Consider the following 20,114-nt stretch of genomic DNA (forward strand, 5'->3'; position numbering starts at 1 on the left):
AGAGTGCCTGTGATTTAGTGACACTCTGACCTTCCACTGTAATGTCATAGAGTGCCTGTGGTTTTGTGACATTTTGACATTCCACCATAATGTCCGACAGTGCCTTTGGTTTTGTGACACTTTGACATTCCACTGTAATGTCAGAGAGTGCCTGTGGTTTAGTGACATTCTGGCCTTTTACTTTAATGTATGATGTTGGCTTTTGTTCTGTGTCAATCTGTCCTGCTTGGAGAGATTTTAATTCGGCTAGTCTACTTTTATGTCTAAGGGGGCTTTGTTCAATGACATTCCATATTGATGTCATCAAGTGTCTTTTATTATGAGACATTATTCTCAAATGTCTGAGAGTAATGATTGTTCTATGATATTCCATCAGTCCCCTTTATCTCTTTTTGTTCTTTGACTCTCTGTCTGCCTACTTAATGTTTCTGTATCCTTTTATTCATTCAGTGACATTCAGACATTCTAATTTTATGTCAGAGAGTGAAATGTTTCCGTGATATTCAGTCTATTGTTTTTCTGAGTGTGACTATCAGTCTGTGAGATTCTGTGTGCCCGCTTAAATGACCAGTGATTTTACATTTATGTCTGCATTGGTCTTCTTCAATATGAAGTATAAAGTTTTATATAAATATGTGTTGGGTACTATTTTATTTGCATCCTCAGTTTTCAGTTTATATTCTGTGGAATAATCTGATTAATATAGCATGAGTTCTAACAATGATCAATAGTGTCGGAGTGTTATATATATATATATATATCAATATATATACTTAAACGGAACATAGTTATAAAATATAATTAGTCCCTTTATGTCAAATGATCCTGAATATCATATTTTATAATACAATTCGAATCTTTAGATAACATATCGATGGCCTCACTTCAAAATGCCTAAGCTGCATTTTTTCTGATTCTGAATTTTTACATCGCTAAAATCATAAAGGCGAGCTCATCTAATTGAAAAATGCAGAGTAAATGGTCCAATTAGATAATGGTGTTGTATCATGTGATCAATGATTGGACATCAAACAGAGAAGCAAAAATGCCGCACCTACAGAAATTGTAACTACAAAAATTGTTACTTAGGCATTTTGTAAAAAAAAATGTGATCAAATTACCAAGCTTAAATACCAAAAACTTTGCTACTGAAAACATGGGATTTTTAAGTTTCAACATTTGGAAGTGACGCTATTGATATGTCCTACGTTTATTCCTTTTTACAAGCATCAATTTTGTTCCATTCTCGTACACCGGAGCAATTGAGCTAAGGGTACATTTTTTTTCTCTGATATTAAAACCCTAGTCTTTCAATACCGCTTTGCAAATCTAAACCAGGTGCATATTGGAGAGGCTATGTAAGGTTTGTGTGTGGCAATAACAGAAGGAAACAAAAACGGTTTATTTAAATTTCATTTTATTTCAAATGATGAGTATATCTTTGCAAAATGAAATGTTCAATGTGTTATACGAGCTAACAAAATGACAATAACAGTAAATTTATTACCACAGTATAAAACTAAATCTCTTGGAATCAAATATAACATATATTTATTAATTGTCCTAAAAATAACAAGCATCAAAGTAATCGTAGAGAAAATGAAGATACGCACACAAGCTTATAACATGCGATTAATGTCAAATAGTGAGAGAAAATGTCATCAAACCATTCATAATTTCCTCAAAAGCACCATGGTGCAAATAGCATTTCACCATATTTGACTAATTACTGACTATATCAAAGTAGATTTAATATTTAATTTAATATTTGTTGCACAAAATGTATATTTTTAATAGACATTCCAATTTTTTATATACTTTACACACAATGTAATGTTGTTTTTTTCAAGGTTCACAACCTGGCATAGATACGGTTTTGGGGAAACAAATTTATAGATGATTACTGTTTGTTTGAGTGCAAGATAGTAATATAATTTTTTTTTTATTTCACTGAGTGAGGACAAAAGGTTTTATTTCCCAACGAAATATATTGCAATCTTAGATTAAAACAAGCAATATTATTTTTTTACAATAAGCCTAAAAGTGCTATTAAAAGACATTTTATTGTATTTAATACCCCAAAATAAATGCACACATAACATAATTTTGAAATTGACATTATTGATACTGAGTTACTTCCCTGTGCTCTCTTTTGTTTGATTCAGATAGTAGAACGGGCTTAAAGTTCAAAACAGTGAAAATATCGAACTGATATTTTCACTATTTGAAAAAGTGAAACATCATTTTTATTTCACTGATAAATCGCTATGAACCACAGGAAAACAAATAATGAATAGGTTTCACATTAACATCAAACTGATATTTTCACTAGTTGAAAAAGTAAAAAATCTTTTTTCTCACTGATAAATCTATATAAACCATCGGAAAACATATAATGAATTTGTTTCACATTTACAGTTTATACTGAATATACACATTGCTAATACAACCTTCACAATATGAGAAAAATCATAACTCATTAAAAGAGCTGTTTGAAAATGAAATAACAACTAATTTCTGAATACTAGTTATAGCATACACTGCAACGTAATAGCTGTCAAAAATTGGTATGCCATAAAGAAAATTCATAACTTCAGCAAATGAAACGTATAACAAATAATAATTTATAAATGGTATAAATGTTATTTAAAGAGCTTCTTTCTCGAAATCTACAACAGGAGCGTCAAGGAGCCAACGTCAATAATTGTCTTCTAAATTTAAGTCGAGAAAGGGGCATAACTCAAAAAAGATTAAAGATAAGATTACGAGCCTAACTGTACATGTGTGTATTGTCTCTGGCAACATTTGTACCTAGTTTCATTTTAATATATCTTGAAATGTTTTTAAGTTATGGACAAGGTTAAAAATTGTGCATACCAACAACGCTAATGACATCGAAGCCAGCACTATCACATTACCTCCACTTTTTTCTTTAAAAAATCTGATGAGGTAAAAAGTCCTAGTTTTCTTAGTATGTAAACAAATAGTTACAGCACTATCAATATAAAAAAATAATCTGTGCTCAAACATTCCAAATTTTTTTACCACGCTTAATATATATAGCGCAAAATTATGACTTTTTCCAGAAATTTACGTTTACAAAAAAAAGAAACATGCATTTTCTGCAACATTTATACCCTTCACAGAATCACAGTTTGAACAGAATATAATATTGCACATTTAATGGCAATTTAAGACACATCTCCCTTCAATCACATATAAATATATTTAAACACAATTTTTTGATGAAACTTGTTATAAAATGTTTTTTGAGTACGGTAATAAATATAACCTATTTCCAATCCACAATTTGCCAATGAACAGTGGATACACCACCAGAAATATTATCTTAATGTGTGATAAGAAGTGGAAAAAAAAAAGATATATAATAAATTGTTCTATCACACAACCTAAAACTCAACATTGATAGTATGAGAGGCTTTATCACATATTTTGTAACTTAGAGGGACACAACACTAGATGGTACCATTGCACGAAAAAAAATGTCAAAAACTTACATAAAATTGATATCATTGTGTACAAGGTATTGTATCTTACTGTTGTATCACATCGCTTTAGACACATGTATCTTTGTAGTTTTTGCGTATTTTTCAAATTCAAAATTTACTGGGGTTGTCTACCACTTAAATCCCAGAAAATTTAATTAAAGCGACGGTTTTGTATCTGTACTAATCACGTGACTTTAACATGCTAAATATACACACTATAAACCGTTATTCACTATTTTGAAATGGGTAAACAAAATATTCTTTTAATAATGTCAAATGATGTATTATCAGCCTCATACTAGTTGTTATTGATAATTCTAGGCTTGTTTTGAGGAAATAATGTATTTGCCAATTTTGTAACACCTGGTGTCTTGTCCCTTTAAAAAATACAATTTTTACATGTAGTGAGAAAATAAACAAAAAATACAATATTACATTCATTCTTAAAAGCTTTACTTATTTCACATCTACTTATTTTCTATCATTTTTTGTTCAAAATAATCACATTCTAACAATCAATACAATGAATTTAAGGTGCTTCGATTTAAGTTCATTAAACATATTTTACCAAAAAATAAGAAAACTGTAAATGCCGACCTAAGTTTAAAAGACATGGAATAAAATTAACAAGAAATAACTGCATATCAATTGCCCACATTTTATGTCAAGATTTACACAAAATTGTACATAAAGTATATCTACAGTCAGAACTGTTACTATGGTTTGCAAATAAGCTTAGCAAAGCTTCTTCTCCAATCAGCTAATAAAAGCATAAACGTTATGTGTTTTTGCAACAAAGAGACCATTGATTTGTACCGCCCCAAAAGCAATTTCAAACAATAAGTTTTCTGCACTTCAAAGAGCCTTATTTAAAGCTTCAATCTGATTGGCTGGTTGATTTAGATCCAAGGCAAACTGTACAATATGGATCCTTCTTTGTGGGGGATGAGCCTGCTCCTTTGTAAGTGTTGGGAAACGGTCCCTACTTGACTATCGATATTCGGTTCAACTCAAGTACCGTAAATGACTGGGTATAAGACGATAGGGGGTATTAGACGCAGGGAAAAAAATCTGTGAAAAATCCGAGAAAAAAAACTTTTAATCTATGTTTTTGGTTAAAGGACGCATAGAAAAAATGTCAAAATCATCCAGCATTTTCAGCCACCATGTTTGTTGACAGTGACAAAATTATTTTTTTTCGTAAAAATGGCGATGGTTATCTTTAAAACCATACAACCATACTGTCGAGAATGAAAAGTTATGTTATGCAAAAAATATTTTGACAGTGCCCAACTTTGCTTTTTTATATGTAAGTTTGATTATTGTTTAATTCAATTTATTATTCAAAATAATATTGAATACCGTAATTCACAAGAGGTCTGACACCATAAATTATTTTTTTCGCTCTCCGAATACATAGAAAATTATCATTTTTACATTTTATTTACATGTTTGTTTAACCTGCCTTTTTTCTTCATGTTTGCTTTTTACCACTTATTAATTTATCCGTAGTAATCAATGGTCATAAACTTATTTATTACGCCTATAAGTGTAAATCCTGCATGAAGTTAATTAAAACACCATTTTATACATGCACTGAACTGAATAAACACATTCTATCGGCTTCAGATCAAAGAGTCACACTGTGTGACGTCACATAACTTACAGTTATACCCACGAGGATCTCGTGGAGAGCATGGACATTGCTATGCAGAATTAATGTATAACTGTACGATTATTGCTTCATATAGTCTATAAGTGTGGTACAAGTTTGAAAGCTTATTGGCAGATCGTTTTACAAACATGCCATGTCGATGTTTTCTTAATCCCTTGATTGCCCTTGTTGTTTGTTTAATCCTCAAATAAATATATCACACTTCCTTTTCAACAGGCAATAAATCGTTTAGGATGGGTAGTAACTAATTAAATTGTCACAGTGGTGAATACGGTTAGGTAATCTAGCCAGGCAGTGTAAAAATAAAAATCAATAATCTTCGTCTGTGAAACTTGGTAACTATGAAAGTTATGATTGATGTCCTTTGGGTGTCCGTAAATTAGGTACGCAAAATAAATTATTTTGGGAAATAATTATGGGTGTCCAAATATTTAGAGTGTCCGAACTCTTAGGTGAATTACGGTAACTTAAATCGAAAAATATTTTTGTTGAAATTATAAACGTCTTACGATATACCGTATCCCGATCTTCAACTGCCGTTTTAACCCGTATATACTCGATCAATATGACGCGAGTAACATTCCTTTCTACATAAATCTAAACAAACTCTCGGCTTGAAATTGACCTCAGAAAAAAAGTTCAAAAAATTGTTACTGGGTATTATACGCAGGCATTTTTTTGCATCAAAATCTGAGGGAAAAAAGTGCGTCTAATACCCAGTCATTTACGGTAACCGATTATTGATAGGACACTCGGTTTGGGACAATACCTTAATTGTAGTTTTATTCTTGTACAATAACTCTTAATCCTTAACTATGCTTATGTTATGGGTATGTTTGAAGTAATTTTGTGTCAACCATTTTGTTACCGATAACGACTGAACACTTCCAAATGAATAAAAAACTCAAAGGAGAAAATTGTCGGAAAAACAACTAAATGCAAGTACCGAGACGAAAGAAGAAAAACCACTCGCCAATCGATAATCGATTATGACCAAATACATTTGATTGTTGTCAATTTCATACCAAACAAATCGATTTTCGATTATAATCAATCATTGGAACATCACTACCCTAAGTAGTAAGTTCCAGGTTGATATGTAAAAGAATACACTCAATCGTTAAGAGCGGCAGATTCTGCCTTCTTTGAAATGAATTTATAGGCAATAGAGGTTGCACTTTTCAATTGTGTAATTAAAAGTATGCTGTTTGGTTGGTTGATGTAAATCTCATGAACTAGCAACCCCAGATAACCCACTAGAGCACTTTGCAGCAAACTGTACATGTATGGATACTTTATGAGTTTATGAGTTGGCCCTAAAGTAGTAACACTAAAAAGTTAAGAATATGCTTAATCACCAACAGTGGCAGACAGCTTTCGTTGATGTGTGAAGTCGATTGACATGCTATAAATGTTGCACTTTATTAAAAACTCACTTGTTTTTTTAGGGTGGAGCAAAATTCATACTCAATTCAATGCACCAAAACCTTCAAATGCTAAGTTCATTTGCAAACAATTGTATGTTATGGAATGGATAGAAAATAAATATTACATTTTTAATTTTAAAAAAATGCTATGCATTTTTCAGAATAAAATTTAAAAAATTGGTGCATTTTGGAATTTTGAGTTTAGTAACACTAGGTTATGATAGAGTATGCTATATGCTATATGCACAGTTCATAAAAAAATACTTTTTTTGGTGTTATTTTTGGAATTCTTAGTTTGATTACACTGGGTGTTGACATTAGTAAAATTTTACCGGGTATATTATAATCATCATCAAAACCATGAAAACTAAGACAAAAGTGCCACAGATTGAATGCCAACACTTGTCTATTGATTCTTTGCAGTCAAACGAGGGGCTTTACTGGACAGTTATATTGAAGCCAGAGTTATGAAACTTGCAGTACATGTGCGCATTGTCTCTCACAAGATTTGTACCAAGTTTCAGTCGAAAATCTTAGCTAAGGTGTTATGCATACTTTCTCTACACATGGCAATGCCAATATTTTGACACTAAAATATGTGTTCAGAAAATATATCAAATAGATATTTTGTCTAAGATTTTTTTTAGCAAATGTATCAGCAAGATATTGCTGGCTTCAGTGACATTCACTTCACTTCTTTTTGTCAGAATGTGAACTTTTGTGACGTCACCTGTGAAAATGAGTACTCTTGAGGTATTAACGTACACAACAAAAATAAATTAAACCAAGATTGAGTTTAAAAAATCTCATAACAATGTGTTATATCAAAATAAAGAGCCTTTTCGAATAATATGAACAAATAGTTGTTATAACCTTATTATGAGGCAAGAACCCTCGCAAAAATGAAAACGTCACTTTCTCACGCCTCAATTTCGCTTCGGCCAAAAGTAACCTTCACCTACTTATAATATAGGTGCCTACCCTACTGTTTTTATAGTCGGTTAGTAAAAAAATAAACAATGAAAAAATGTGTGTTTTAATATGTAGTTTAAAACATTTAACGCTTTATATTGAAGATAACTTTAACACCATTCTCCAATGATGACAATAACTTCCTTATATAAGGACTTATCACCACCCCCTACAGTAGCAAATTAAGAAAAAGACCTACCCCCTACAGAATTTCTTTATTTTGCCGTCCTGGGGTGGGACATATGTTTAACTGGAATAGCCCTAAAGCATAATACTTTTTTTCTTTTCTTTTTTCAAAAAGCTTACCTACCCTACCTGTTTTTGAAATGGATGAAAACCTAACCAAACTATATTTTTTGGCCTTGGGATATTGTCACATAAAAGAACTAGTATGCACATGTATTTAAATATATTCATATGCACTAAAAAGGTTCAGCACAGCTGTCATCATTCAATGTTTGAAAATAGTGAAGTCGCCGCCAGCTATGGTGACTAAACTGCTCAAGTCACCTCATAGAATGAGGTCTGCCCTTGCTCAACACAGCGATAGCTGTATGGATCCTGTCTGCCATTTTTTAACATAACAGCAAATCCACTTCTGTGAACAATAATGCTCAGCTTATTTCCCACTGACATATGAAAAATTCCAACACAAGAGTACATCCACTTCTGCGAAGATTTGCTGTGGTCTTTAGCCACTGACTCGGACAGATGGAATTTTTTATCCTATAACTAGTTCAACGCCCCTGTCAGGACTTTTTCGAAAGGTGACTGGGAGCGTCTGCAAACATGTATTTCAGTTTATAGGCCTCGGCTAACAGTTCACCGATTTCCGCGTCATGCCAATGATGAGTGGGTAAATTCTGAAGGAACATCAATATTCCCTGAAAAGACAAAAACGGAAGTTAGAGTAACATAATGCCGTTGATTTTTTTAAAATATGTTCACCACCTGTGCCATCCAAATTCGGAAAGGTTTCTGCCTATTTAGTATGGAATGTGAAAACTTTAAAATGCTTAGTCGGAAATTGAAAATGTTTGAATATTTGACAAACATTATTAGTAGGGGAAAAAAGCCCTCTTCTGGCACATGTTTATATTGCAGACAATTAAGGATGGCAGTTTTATTTTTTTTAATTTAAAAACAGGGACCCCCCTGAGCAAGAGGCTTACATCATATTCAATAATTTGTTTTTTCTCTTAGGGACTCTAGAGAGCGATATGGCTGTTTATCAAACTTGTCTAAGATATTATGACAATACACATTCTGACCTAATTTGTTGATGATTGGAAAAGTCCTCTAAGGTTACTTAGCGGGCGAGACCAATTTTAGGTTACTTCTATAATTAAAGGGCAATAACTCTTGCGTTACAAAAGCAATATGGTTGGTTATCAAACTTGTCCAAGACATTATGACAATACACATTCTGACCAAAACTGGTGATTGATTACAGGCTTCTTAAGTTATTAAGGGAACAACATATTGGATGATCCCCGCACGCCCAAAAACGCCGCAACACAGGCGTATAATATATACACAGGGGATGAAACCCAAGTTATCTATAATCTGGTTTAGAAGCTGACATTGATACAATCACATGAACTCTATCTTAATTTCTACCAAGAATTAAAGGGCCATCTTATAAAAGAAAATATCTTACGCTTGATTGATTCTTTGAATGGTTTACTTTCAGTCATAATGAGATTATTTTGAAAATGTTTGACAGGTTATTTGAAAGGTAAAATCTTAATTGGATTCCTGACACACCCAAAGTATTCAATCTTACAATAGTTTGTCGTACACTCCTTGATCATATGACTACAATGTTCATATAAGTCTGAGTGTTACCTGAAAGTCCCTTTCTCGCAGCAGATCCTTCGAGAATCGTGTCAAGAACGCTGCACACACGTACAGATGAAAGTCAGCAAAGCCGTTGTTTTCACACTGAAAGAAACAAAAGAATTTTTAAGCAATTTAAAAATTATTAAATTTACGATTTTGAAGGAAATTATATCAACTTATGTTAAGTCAGTCCAGTTGGTATGATATTTAGCGAGAATGTGGTCTTTTGTTGTGGGCGGGAGCAAAAAAACCTGGACAAAACCACAAGATCTTAATCTTAACCCAAGATATAGTTTAAGTTGAGTGACTATTCTTAACACATGAGTCAGTCTGAAACTTAGTGAAAACTCTAACTGCAAGATAAGAGATCATACTTGGTGTTCTCTTAATGCAAGATATAGCGTGACCCGTGGCAACTACTCTTAACACAAGACACAGTGTAGGTTACTATAAAGAGTTACGGAAGGGTGCAGCACCCTGTCCTTCTGCCATCATGGAGACCAGCACAAGCACCCTTCTGCCATCATAGAATGAAATGCTTAAGACAGTCAAATATTTCTCTTGTTTTGATTAAAATACATACAAACTTGACATATGTGGCAGCTGAAGGCTAGCATAACATCAATTAAACACAATTAGTACCGTTTTCTGTCAAAATCATAAATGTTCAAAATCTTCAAATTCCGACACATTGTGCCTGTTTTTCAAATAGCACCCAGCTCCTTTTTTTGCAGCACCCTGTCCTTTTTAAAACCTGGCTAAAACTCTACTGTGTGACAAAGAGTGTACAAAGAATTAGTCCAGTCATATATTACATCATTTGAATTAAATGTTTACTTAAAACACAATACTAATAGCACACAACCATTTACCAAGAAAGTATCCCAGAGTCGTATACTGCATCGTAGCGGGATTTCTCGCATGAGAAGATTGTTCATCCATCGGAACGCGAACTGTAGATACTCAATACACTGTTCCTCCAGGTGAGTATGAAGCTGTACTGTAAAATATGGCAGAATAAAAGAGGTTAGATTACGGAGTTAGAACACATGTATAGTATATCAAAGACTAATAAGAGTGTCATGGACGAAGTGTTAATGGGTTGTCTGGTTAGCGCACTCATTTACCACCTAGGCCAATAGGGTTTGATTCTCAGCCGAGCGCATGTGGATTTGGTTTGAGGCTTCCAAGCTGGAAAAGTGGGTTTCTTCCAGTGACTCCAGTTTTACAACAACACAAGACCACACTCTAGCGTAACATCATGCCAACATGAGTAATTAAATATAATGTTGTAATAACTCGTTACAATTGTTGTAAAATAAAGAAAAAAGAGGGTGCACGCCGGATGAAAATTTTGCAATTAATTTGTAGTCACCAAAGCGCCCATAAGTCATCTGAATTTCTTGAAAATACTATTTTTTGTTGTAAACTCATTAATAAAATTGCCCCTATGTTCTTAAATGAACAAAGCCAGAGGACATCCACTTACTATCTATTCGTTTCACCAACTCTTTGAGGGCGTTGACCTTGGTTTGAATGCCAGGCTGAGCAAATGTGTAATTGTCCTGAATTCCGTCAAGCAGCTTTGACGTACACCAAAACGTGTCAGCTTCGATCACATTCAATGTATCTTCCGGCAATTCCGTAAGATTGATATTTTCTACTTCTACATCTGAAATTATAAGGGTTTTTATAAATTTTCCAAGCATGAAATAGTTTACTACACCAACTTGGCCAAAGCTTAGTCAGGGACTAACTGCCAATTATTATGAATCCTGAAAAATTAGCCAGGGGGTTTTGTTTAAATATGATGCATTCATGCACTTAGAAGTGAAACATATCAACAAAATTGATCCTCTAAAATGAGGTCTTCAATTTGTTATAAATGTAATTAATCAAGGATGACATATGTAAAAAAACATAACAGAAAATGCATGTAAAGAAATAAATATAATGTAAAATGTTAAGTGTTTATATGTATGCATAAAAATATTTGATCATTATTACCAGTAAATCTCACTTTTCGATCTCTAATGATCTTGAATTATCTCTAATTATCACAACTATGATTTGGTTAGATTTCAAGCCCTCTTTTCATCACATTCTTGATAGCTGCTATATGTCTTTTCAATTGACCCCATTGTATAAAAATGTGTATCTGGACTTACCGTTTTCAATGTATTCAGACAGGAAGACGACGAAGAAAGGCGTAACGAGATCGTTAATCCCCTGTACATAGCCGCTCGCTGGATGCCGAATCGCCCAGATGTATAAAATACGCTCAAATATCTGTTAACAGAGAGTTCACAATTAAAGTGAAATGAACAATTGCATTTGACTTTTTTTTTTCATTTTTACTAAAAAACATTTTGTTTTTAAAAAAGAAGTTACGAGTACTTAAAAGAGATTTCTCTATTCAAGATAAATTACAAATGTTTGCAACTGAACTTAGCATACTGTACAAGTCAATCAGTTAAACAAAGCATGATGCCAATGATATTTTGTGCCCTAAATTCGGTCAAATTGTACCGTCTACTTAGTGACTGATCAGTCAATTTTAAGTTGCTAAGTTCATTTGCAAACAGAATTTTATAGTAACGTATATATTTATACTTAAACAAAAGCTGTCACAGAGACAGTGCCCTCGACTATTCTGCCACTTTTAAGTTCAAGTATTGATCATTGTCAAATTGGATTTATTACAAAACCTTAACCAGAATTTCTAAGTCAAATAAAAATTGGGAATATTTGCATTAAATGCAAATAGAGTTATCATACTACATTGTGTTAAGTTTCAATGCAATACATCAAGCAGTTGCTGAGATATTAACCTATAATTTATGTGGTTACATGCAAAACCTAAACCATTATTTCCAGATTTCAAATAATAAAGGACCCTAATTTGCATTTTATTCAAATTAGTGTTATCAAACTTCATTAATTAAGTAGGTTGGATGGTTTGGAATACATTTTACCTAAAGTTTCAATTCAATACATGATGTAATTGCAGAGTTAATGACTTAAAGGTGCTAATATGCAAAACTTAAGCCAAGGTGTAACGGTGACGCTAGGTTGAGTACCGTAGTATAGCTCTCCTTATTCTTCAAATAGTGGAGCTAAAAATGGACAAGGAAATTATGAAATTTAACAATATTACTTTGCTTTTGCAAACAGAAACAAGAAGATACGGATAAATGGCATTCACTTCACTTGTACGGCAACAAAAATACTGGTCTCAGTACATTTGAGAAAACATTAAACCTGCAAAAGCCTTTTACCACAGACATAAGTGATTTTATTTCATAATTCTTTATTAAAACCAAAAAGATATACAAGCAACCGCAAAGAAAACAAATACATAAACTGATAAACAATAAAAAAAAATTATAATATATTTACAATTTCATGCCAATAAGTATTATCCAAAATATTATGTACAAAAGGGATGTCAAATGGACACTACATGTAAATATAAGATATTTTAAGTAATATTCTTAGAATTATATTTAAATGTCATATTATTACTTTTAACCCTTAAGCTGCTGATGGCGATTTTAAAGGCTTTGCAAACAGCTAGGAACCAGACCAGACGCCGAGTAACTCGGCGCCTGGTCAGGTTCCAAGCTGTTTGCCACTCAGTCAATATATCCCCAAAGTTTTAAGTAAATTGAAAGAAATTTAGAATAAACCAGACGACATTTTTGAGCAGACGACAATTTACCCAGCATGCAAAGGGTTAAACAATATCAAATAACTAAAGCCCAGTAAAGGTCCATGTGTTAGTATCCAAGCTATGTGACGATCACTTTTGAGGGTGTACATATTTTTTATTTATTATAAACATGATAAATAAACATTTTGGGACGGAATACCGTTTAAATTCACTCATTAAGGTATCTGGTGTACAAACAATCTTATTATTTCTTACGGCTATTGGCAATAATGCTCAAGTTCCATGCAAGGAGACCCCTTATAATTCTGGTATCTTTTGAAAGGGTATTGTATGTTGGTTACCCATATGTAGGGTTTTAGCAAGGTTTTATAAAGGACAGGGTACCACAGCAGAGTGGCAGGGCGATAAGGGAGAAAGGCAAATTATATTGCGCTGTAAAAAATGAAATATTATGATTTTGAACAAATGTCCTAATATTTGTGTTAAATTAAAGTAAATTTAGGTTTTAACTGCTGAATATATAAATTTTGTATGTGTTTATAATCATATTATAAGTTTTCATCAAAACAGTAAAAAACTTAATGATCTTAAGCATTTATTTCTATGAAGGCAGAAGGGTGCAAATGCTGTTCTTCATGAGGGACAAAGCGTGCTTCCAATAAAGGTCAGGGCACAGCACCCTTCCATTATTTTTTCACTAAAACCCTACATATGTAAATCAATGTCCAGAAATTAATCATAGATAATGTTAGTGCAGTTTGTGTTTCTGCCCTTGAACATTTCAACCAAAATTGTTCATCCTGTGACCCATTTTAATCTTAAAATGTTAAAAAAAGCTTGTTTTCCATATTAAATATATTGAACATATTCTTTCTCAACAAATCATACCCTTGCAACTTATACCAAAATCATATGGAGAGTCACTAAGCATCTAAAAATGCACATACTTGTGCATGGTATACAGCAGGAAATTGTCCTAAATATAGTTATCAGTGCTTCTTATAACATACAATTTGCAAGTCTGGACCGAATTTGACCTTGTCTGACAGATTTCAAAAATGTTTGTTATAAACATATTGCAAAAGTAATAATTGATTCAATTATGCCAAACCACTCTATTCTAAACATTCATTACTGTTAAACCATTCTGGAGACATTTACTAATCACGTGATAATAGGGCTTCTAAAAGTTTGGAACCTCAAGTGGTCTGGACGTGGCGACATCGATCCCCCTCCACCCCCCAAAAAATCCCCCCTCAACCATCCGAAAAAAAGTCTTACAAATGTCAAAAAAATTATGTCACATATTTTCGCAATGTGTATTCTGTCAATATACTTTACAACGTGGCAATTCATAAGCTGTGCTTTAGAGCCATCATAGCAGATTTAGATAGTAATTGATACATTGTATTGTATTAATATTAAATGAGATTCTCATCAAATTCTGCAGCATTTCCTACAAGGAACACTGCCATTGTAACTAATTGCGACCAGCGTAAAGCAGTCAGACGGCAGAAAGTAAAACAGTGTTGTAAATTACTTGCGTATTGTTACTACAGTGGATCAACCTTGACCATCTCTTAGTAATGCACCAGTCAATTGTAACCCCCCCCTCCCCCAGGTCCGGGGAATAACGGGGACTTTGACTTTCGGTCCAGCCAAGCCCGGGCAAAGTCCGGGACAAACTGCTCGTGAACCCCCCGCCAAATGCCCCCCCACACAAAGGACTCTAGGTAAGGCCCATTTTCCGCTATATTTGGCGGAAAGACAAAACCACCACATTTACCCGGCACTGAGGGGCCACCTGGAAGGTAAAAACACGGCCCATTTCCCCAGCTATTCCCCCAGACCTGGGGGGCCGTGGTTACAATTGTCTGGTGCATAAGCATGACAAAGCTGCCTGATTACATTATAATGTATCACACAAAGGGTTAGTTGCTGCCTCAGAATTAGTATTAATTAAGCTTTTATCAACACTGTACACAAGTGCTACTCATCTCCTATATCATTATTGTTACAATACTCACTTCTTGTATTCGTTTCTCTTGAAACAAATGAGCAAGTGAAGTCATTCTCGGGACGTCCTTAAGTATCTGCAAGGAACAGTACATTTTTCAATTCATTTAAGGTACCACCCTTTTCAATACCTTCAAGGTATTACTTTAATGGTTGTTAGTAAGTCTGCCTTTAAAGCTGCTCTCTCACAGATTGACTGTTTTGACAACTTTTGTATTAATTTTTTGTCTTGGAATGAGCCATTTTTGCGTTAATGTGATAACCAATGATATAAGACTGCTTTCCAAAGATTGGGTTGCAGTTTGTCATATCTACATTAAAAAATATGTTTTATTGTTGCGAACGCTTTAAGAAAAATGAAATTTTCAGAAGTTTTCCAAACAATTGAGCTATGTTCTATTGTGAGTACATTTATACGACTGAATTGAAGGCATTGGTGCCAAAATCAGCTCATTCTGAGATTATATTTTTTTTAAATGACAATACTGTCTATCTTTGAGAGTGCAGCTCTAATGTCTGATAACATGCCATGCAAAGCCAATACATGAACTTTCTAACATTTTCCAACAAAACTATGACAATGCAATGAATCAATTTAGAACAATTCTAAAGAATTTCTAAAGACACAAATTTGAGAAAATGAGGTAACAGAGCTTGGTCAGAATAACAAAGGTGAAGAATTAATGTACTTTTATGGCAATTAAAAAAAGTAAATGCATGAATGTTGGAAAATGTTAGACGGATAATGAAACTCAAGAAATACAAATAAATCAAAGGCATTGTATTTGTTTACCAGCTGATAGTCTCATACATTCATGATTCAAAAGAGAGGCGGCAGAAAATGTGGGGCCTTCTACATGCATATGACATTAAAAACATACATACAAAGTTTCATGTGAAAATCTTTATCAGTTATCAAGTTTTTGCTGATGTTATAGTTCTTGAATACCAATGACTTAAACAAGGCTGAAACAATACCCTCATTTATGTAAAAAGGCAAGCTTCAAATTTGGTGAATAAAAAAAATAAAATAAAGAAAGTAATTATATTAAATGAATCAATAGTTTTACTGTTTAGTATCAGCTGGTATCAAACAACACATACCATTCTTAAAACACACAATGACACCGGAACCACAGTTATCAAGGGGCAGCATGACAAGAAAAATGTTGGTTTCCATGGTTACCCGACAAGAACTTACATTTTGAACTAATAAGTGTTGAAATATTGGAATTAAAGGGTTCATTCTTGGAATGTCTATGTGAATCTGTAATATCAAACACTCATGAAACATAAAAACAACATGGTAGGGCTTGAATTTAGAAAAAAATGTACTCCCAAATTTTGGAAAGCAGAAAATACAAAATCTGAAGTTCACTTGCAAAATTTTTTGTTGTTTGGAAAATGGATGGTAATCAAAAACAACAACACTGTTTTCAGTGTCATAACAACTCAACTTTTAAAGCCATTAGATTCGTTCACATAGAAAACATATTGTGGAAGTCTGAAACTCAGTCTGCACAAATTATCTTACAGACATTCCCATAGTGATCTGTATTGAAGGTATGTCTAATTTTATACGTACTCTCTTTTCCCTATTAAGTTTTAGTATAAATGGACGATATATTTGATTTTGTGTCAGATAAGTTGGATCATCGCCATCAGCCATCGTTGATTAAAAACTTGCTTGTCATGTTGATGGACTATGCCGCGAAATTGATAAGATTTAAGCAAAATACTGCCACCTTAAATCTGAACAGGAAAAACCAGTCTTCAATGTGCACTAAACGTACGAAGGCAAATTGAAAGTTTTCACTCGCAAAATTTTGAGAGTACCCTAATACTCATCTCACATTTTCCCATTTCTGCTCTCATTTTGCGAGTGCTAAATTCAAGCCCTGCATACATGTCAACGTACATACAAATAACACATCCATGTTCAATGTGTGTTTTTGTACTGAAAATGGGGTCTAACTGGCCCAGTTCACAATCCTTAAATCTATTCCACAACATTAGGCACAAAGTTCATTTATCTTTTGACCTTCAGATAGGTTTAATTTCAGTCTCACTCTTTTAACATTTTTCAAACTAAGCATCTTAAGCTGCACTCTCACAAATTGACAATTTTGACCTTTTTACTTTTTTGACTCAGAAACAGCTCATTTTGGCACCAGTGCCTTTAATTTAGTTGTATAATATAACTCACAATAGAACAGATCTCAATTGTTTGGTAAACTGCCGAAAATTTCATTTTTCTTAAAAAGTTAGTAACGCTTTTAGCAATAAAACATCAATTTCCAAACGTAAATATGAAAACTGCTATTAACTCTTTTGTCAGCAGTCTTATATCAAGACATTTACGCATAAAATTGGCTCATCCCAAGACAACAAAAAAATTGTCAAAACAGTCCATCTGTGAGAGTGCAGCATTAAAGCTTTGCTTTGTTAAAAAAATTATATGGTAAAATTACAATCTAGGCATTATGTGGACATTTTCACAACTGGTAGGTCTCTAGCCCAATTCTCAAATTAGGGAAAAAAAACACTGATGTATTTTTTGTAAGTATATTGAAAAATATATCTGTTGGGTTGATAATTCAGCAAGCATCATTACATAATGGCTGCCAAATATAATTTTTATTGTCTTATTAACAGACATGCTTTGATCTATATTCTTTAGTCATTTGTATAAATCTTGTCAAATCATTGGATTGGTCTTAGATAGCCAAAATGTTTGTTCATTGCTTTATTTATCCAATAATTACTATTAAAGCTGCACTCTCGCAGATTGAACGTTTTGACAACTTTTTTTTTCTTGGAACGAGCCAATCTATGCGAAAATGCATGGAAACCAGTGAAATAAGACTGCTGACAAAGAAGCACATCACAGATTTTCATATTTAAATTCAACAAATGATATTTAATGCATTTTTCTTAAATTGTTAGTAACACTTTTAGCCATAAAACATTATTTTCAAACAGAAATATGAAAATCTGCGATCTGATCTTTTGTCAGCAATCTTATATATCACTGGTTTGCAGATATTGACCCACAATTTGGCTCATTCCAAGACAAAAATAAAAAAAGTAGTTGAAACAGTATATCTGTGAGAGTGCAGCTTTAACCAATCAAATCATTTAAATAAGGTAACCTGTGCCGTGGACTACTTATCTTAAAAAAAAATGGCTGCTGTGTTTTAGTTATCTATTGTTCATCTGTTGTATCTATTAATAAATTTATAAAATAATCAACAAAAGGTTTAAAGCTTTCAAGCTTAACTTTTCTATGTCTTGCAGCCTTCAAAACCTTTTTTTCATTATCTAATTTTTATTTGTCTTATCATCCAATAAATACAGTATGTGTCATAACCTCGTACCTGTCTAAAAGTCTCCTGGTGTTGATCATCATGCCGTGTTTCGTAATACTGATTTATAAGGCTGAAATATTCTTGGCGTTTTCGTTGTAACATGCTTGCCCGACGCTCGAAATTGGCCGGTAGATAACCCTGCAAACAAAACACTTCTTTATAAAACACTCTGTACTGGCCCATACGACAATTATGCCATGTTTTACACACAATTATTGCTTATCAGGCATTGTGATTGACCTGACAGCCGAAGAGCTCAAACCATTTTGCGATATGGGTTTTAAGGGCACTTCGGGCCCCCTAATGGGATTCAAGAGTTTGAAGTACCCTGCTGCAGAAGCAAAAATGACTTTTTGGAGCCCTTTTAGTTATAATATATTTATTTTACAACGATAGTGAAACAAGTTATTACAACATTTTATTAATCACTCTCATTGGCATGATGCTATGCGAGAGTGTGGTCTTGTGTTGTGGGGGAAACTGAAGTACCCGGAGAAAACCCACTTGTCCGGCTTGTTGACCACAAACCAAACTCATATGGGCCCAGGCTGGGAATTGAGCCTGGGTTGCCTTGGTGAGAAGCAAGTGCGCTAACCACTTCGCTAACCGGACAAACCTTTTGAGCGCTCTCCTGACATCAAAGATGCAGCCAAATGGAGTGGCAATACTAACAACAAATAATAATAAAGCATCCATTTACATTTTGAATCAGTTTTTGGTCTCTAAAGCCATTAGAACCGCTGAAATGGGCAAATATGCAGACAAATCACACCCCTGAACTTATTGAAAAAATCCTTGAATATGACAACATGTATACATATATTTATATCTGTCAGAAACTGAAATCATTATTTGACCCTGTTTTCAAAACCAATGACTGTGTTTTCTTCTAACCAATTTGTGGCCAATTTTCAGACCCATTCTCATATGCTAAAACATAAATTTTTCTTGCAAACATGAACATAAAAAACAGTTTTTGTATTAAAGTGTATTTTTAAAGTAACAACTTAATGACATTTTTTTAACCTTAGGATTTTTTGTATCAAAAGTTGAAAAATAAGGAATTTTGTACATCAGTATTATAATTTTACAACAATGTTTTACCTTTACAAACATTTCATAATGTCTATTTAACACTAAAAACAGAAGGGTCGGAGCCTACAGGGTTCGAATTTAGACTCGCATACTCGCAAAATGCGACAGGCATTTGCAAATTGCGAGTGACTTTTATTCAAGCTCGCAAAATTTTGCGAGTGTTTTTTTTCTAGACCACAAAATGTTAAAAGGAAAGTAGAATAAACATTAACTTTGCTACAAAGTCGAGTGTAAACAATCTATAAGTGGCATCACTACCAGTTAAGAGACAACAATATGGAGTCACGCTCTAGTAAGTTTTCAAAAATAGAACAAATACGGAAAAGGCCGAGTTCTATCTCGAATCTTTCCGGGGATGCTCCGAGGTGTGCATAATACAAAGTGAAAACAAAAAGTTGACATGACGTTATCACCAAGCTCAATCATTGGCTATATTTAGCGCTTTCGCGAACTCTCGTAAAACCCCATCAACCTTTGAATATATCTGCTCAACTGTCAAAGTGAATAAACTTCCGATATATTTTATAGTCCAAAGCA

At 33.4% G+C, this 20,114-nt stretch overlaps 1 protein-coding gene across 1 annotated transcript in view; it reads right to left on the bottom strand.

Moving 5' to 3' along the window:
• Nucleotides 1–1,406: 1,406 nt before the first annotated feature.
• Nucleotides 1,407–20,114, bottom strand: part of LOC128217477 (TBC1 domain family member 22B-like) — a 29,125-nt gene continuing 10,417 nt past the window's right edge. The window contains exons 6-12 of the mRNA XM_052924632.1: nt 18,492–18,620; nt 15,126–15,191; nt 11,594–11,714; nt 10,915–11,097; nt 10,298–10,425; nt 9,432–9,527; nt 1,407–8,467 (exon numbers count right to left, since the gene is read on the bottom strand). Of these exons, the coding sequence (XP_052780592.1) occupies nt 8,333–8,467; nt 9,432–9,527; nt 10,298–10,425; nt 10,915–11,097; nt 11,594–11,714; nt 15,126–15,191; nt 18,492–18,620 (858 nt within the window). The 3' untranslated portion in view covers nt 1,407–8,332. The remainder of the gene's footprint in view (nt 8,468–9,431; nt 9,528–10,297; nt 10,426–10,914; nt 11,098–11,593; nt 11,715–15,125; nt 15,192–18,491; nt 18,621–20,114) is intronic.

Source organism: Mya arenaria, chromosome 14 (genome assembly GCF_026914265.1).
Source record: "Mya arenaria isolate MELC-2E11 chromosome 14, ASM2691426v1".
NCBI lineage: Eukaryota > Metazoa > Mollusca > Bivalvia > Myida > Myidae > Mya > Mya arenaria.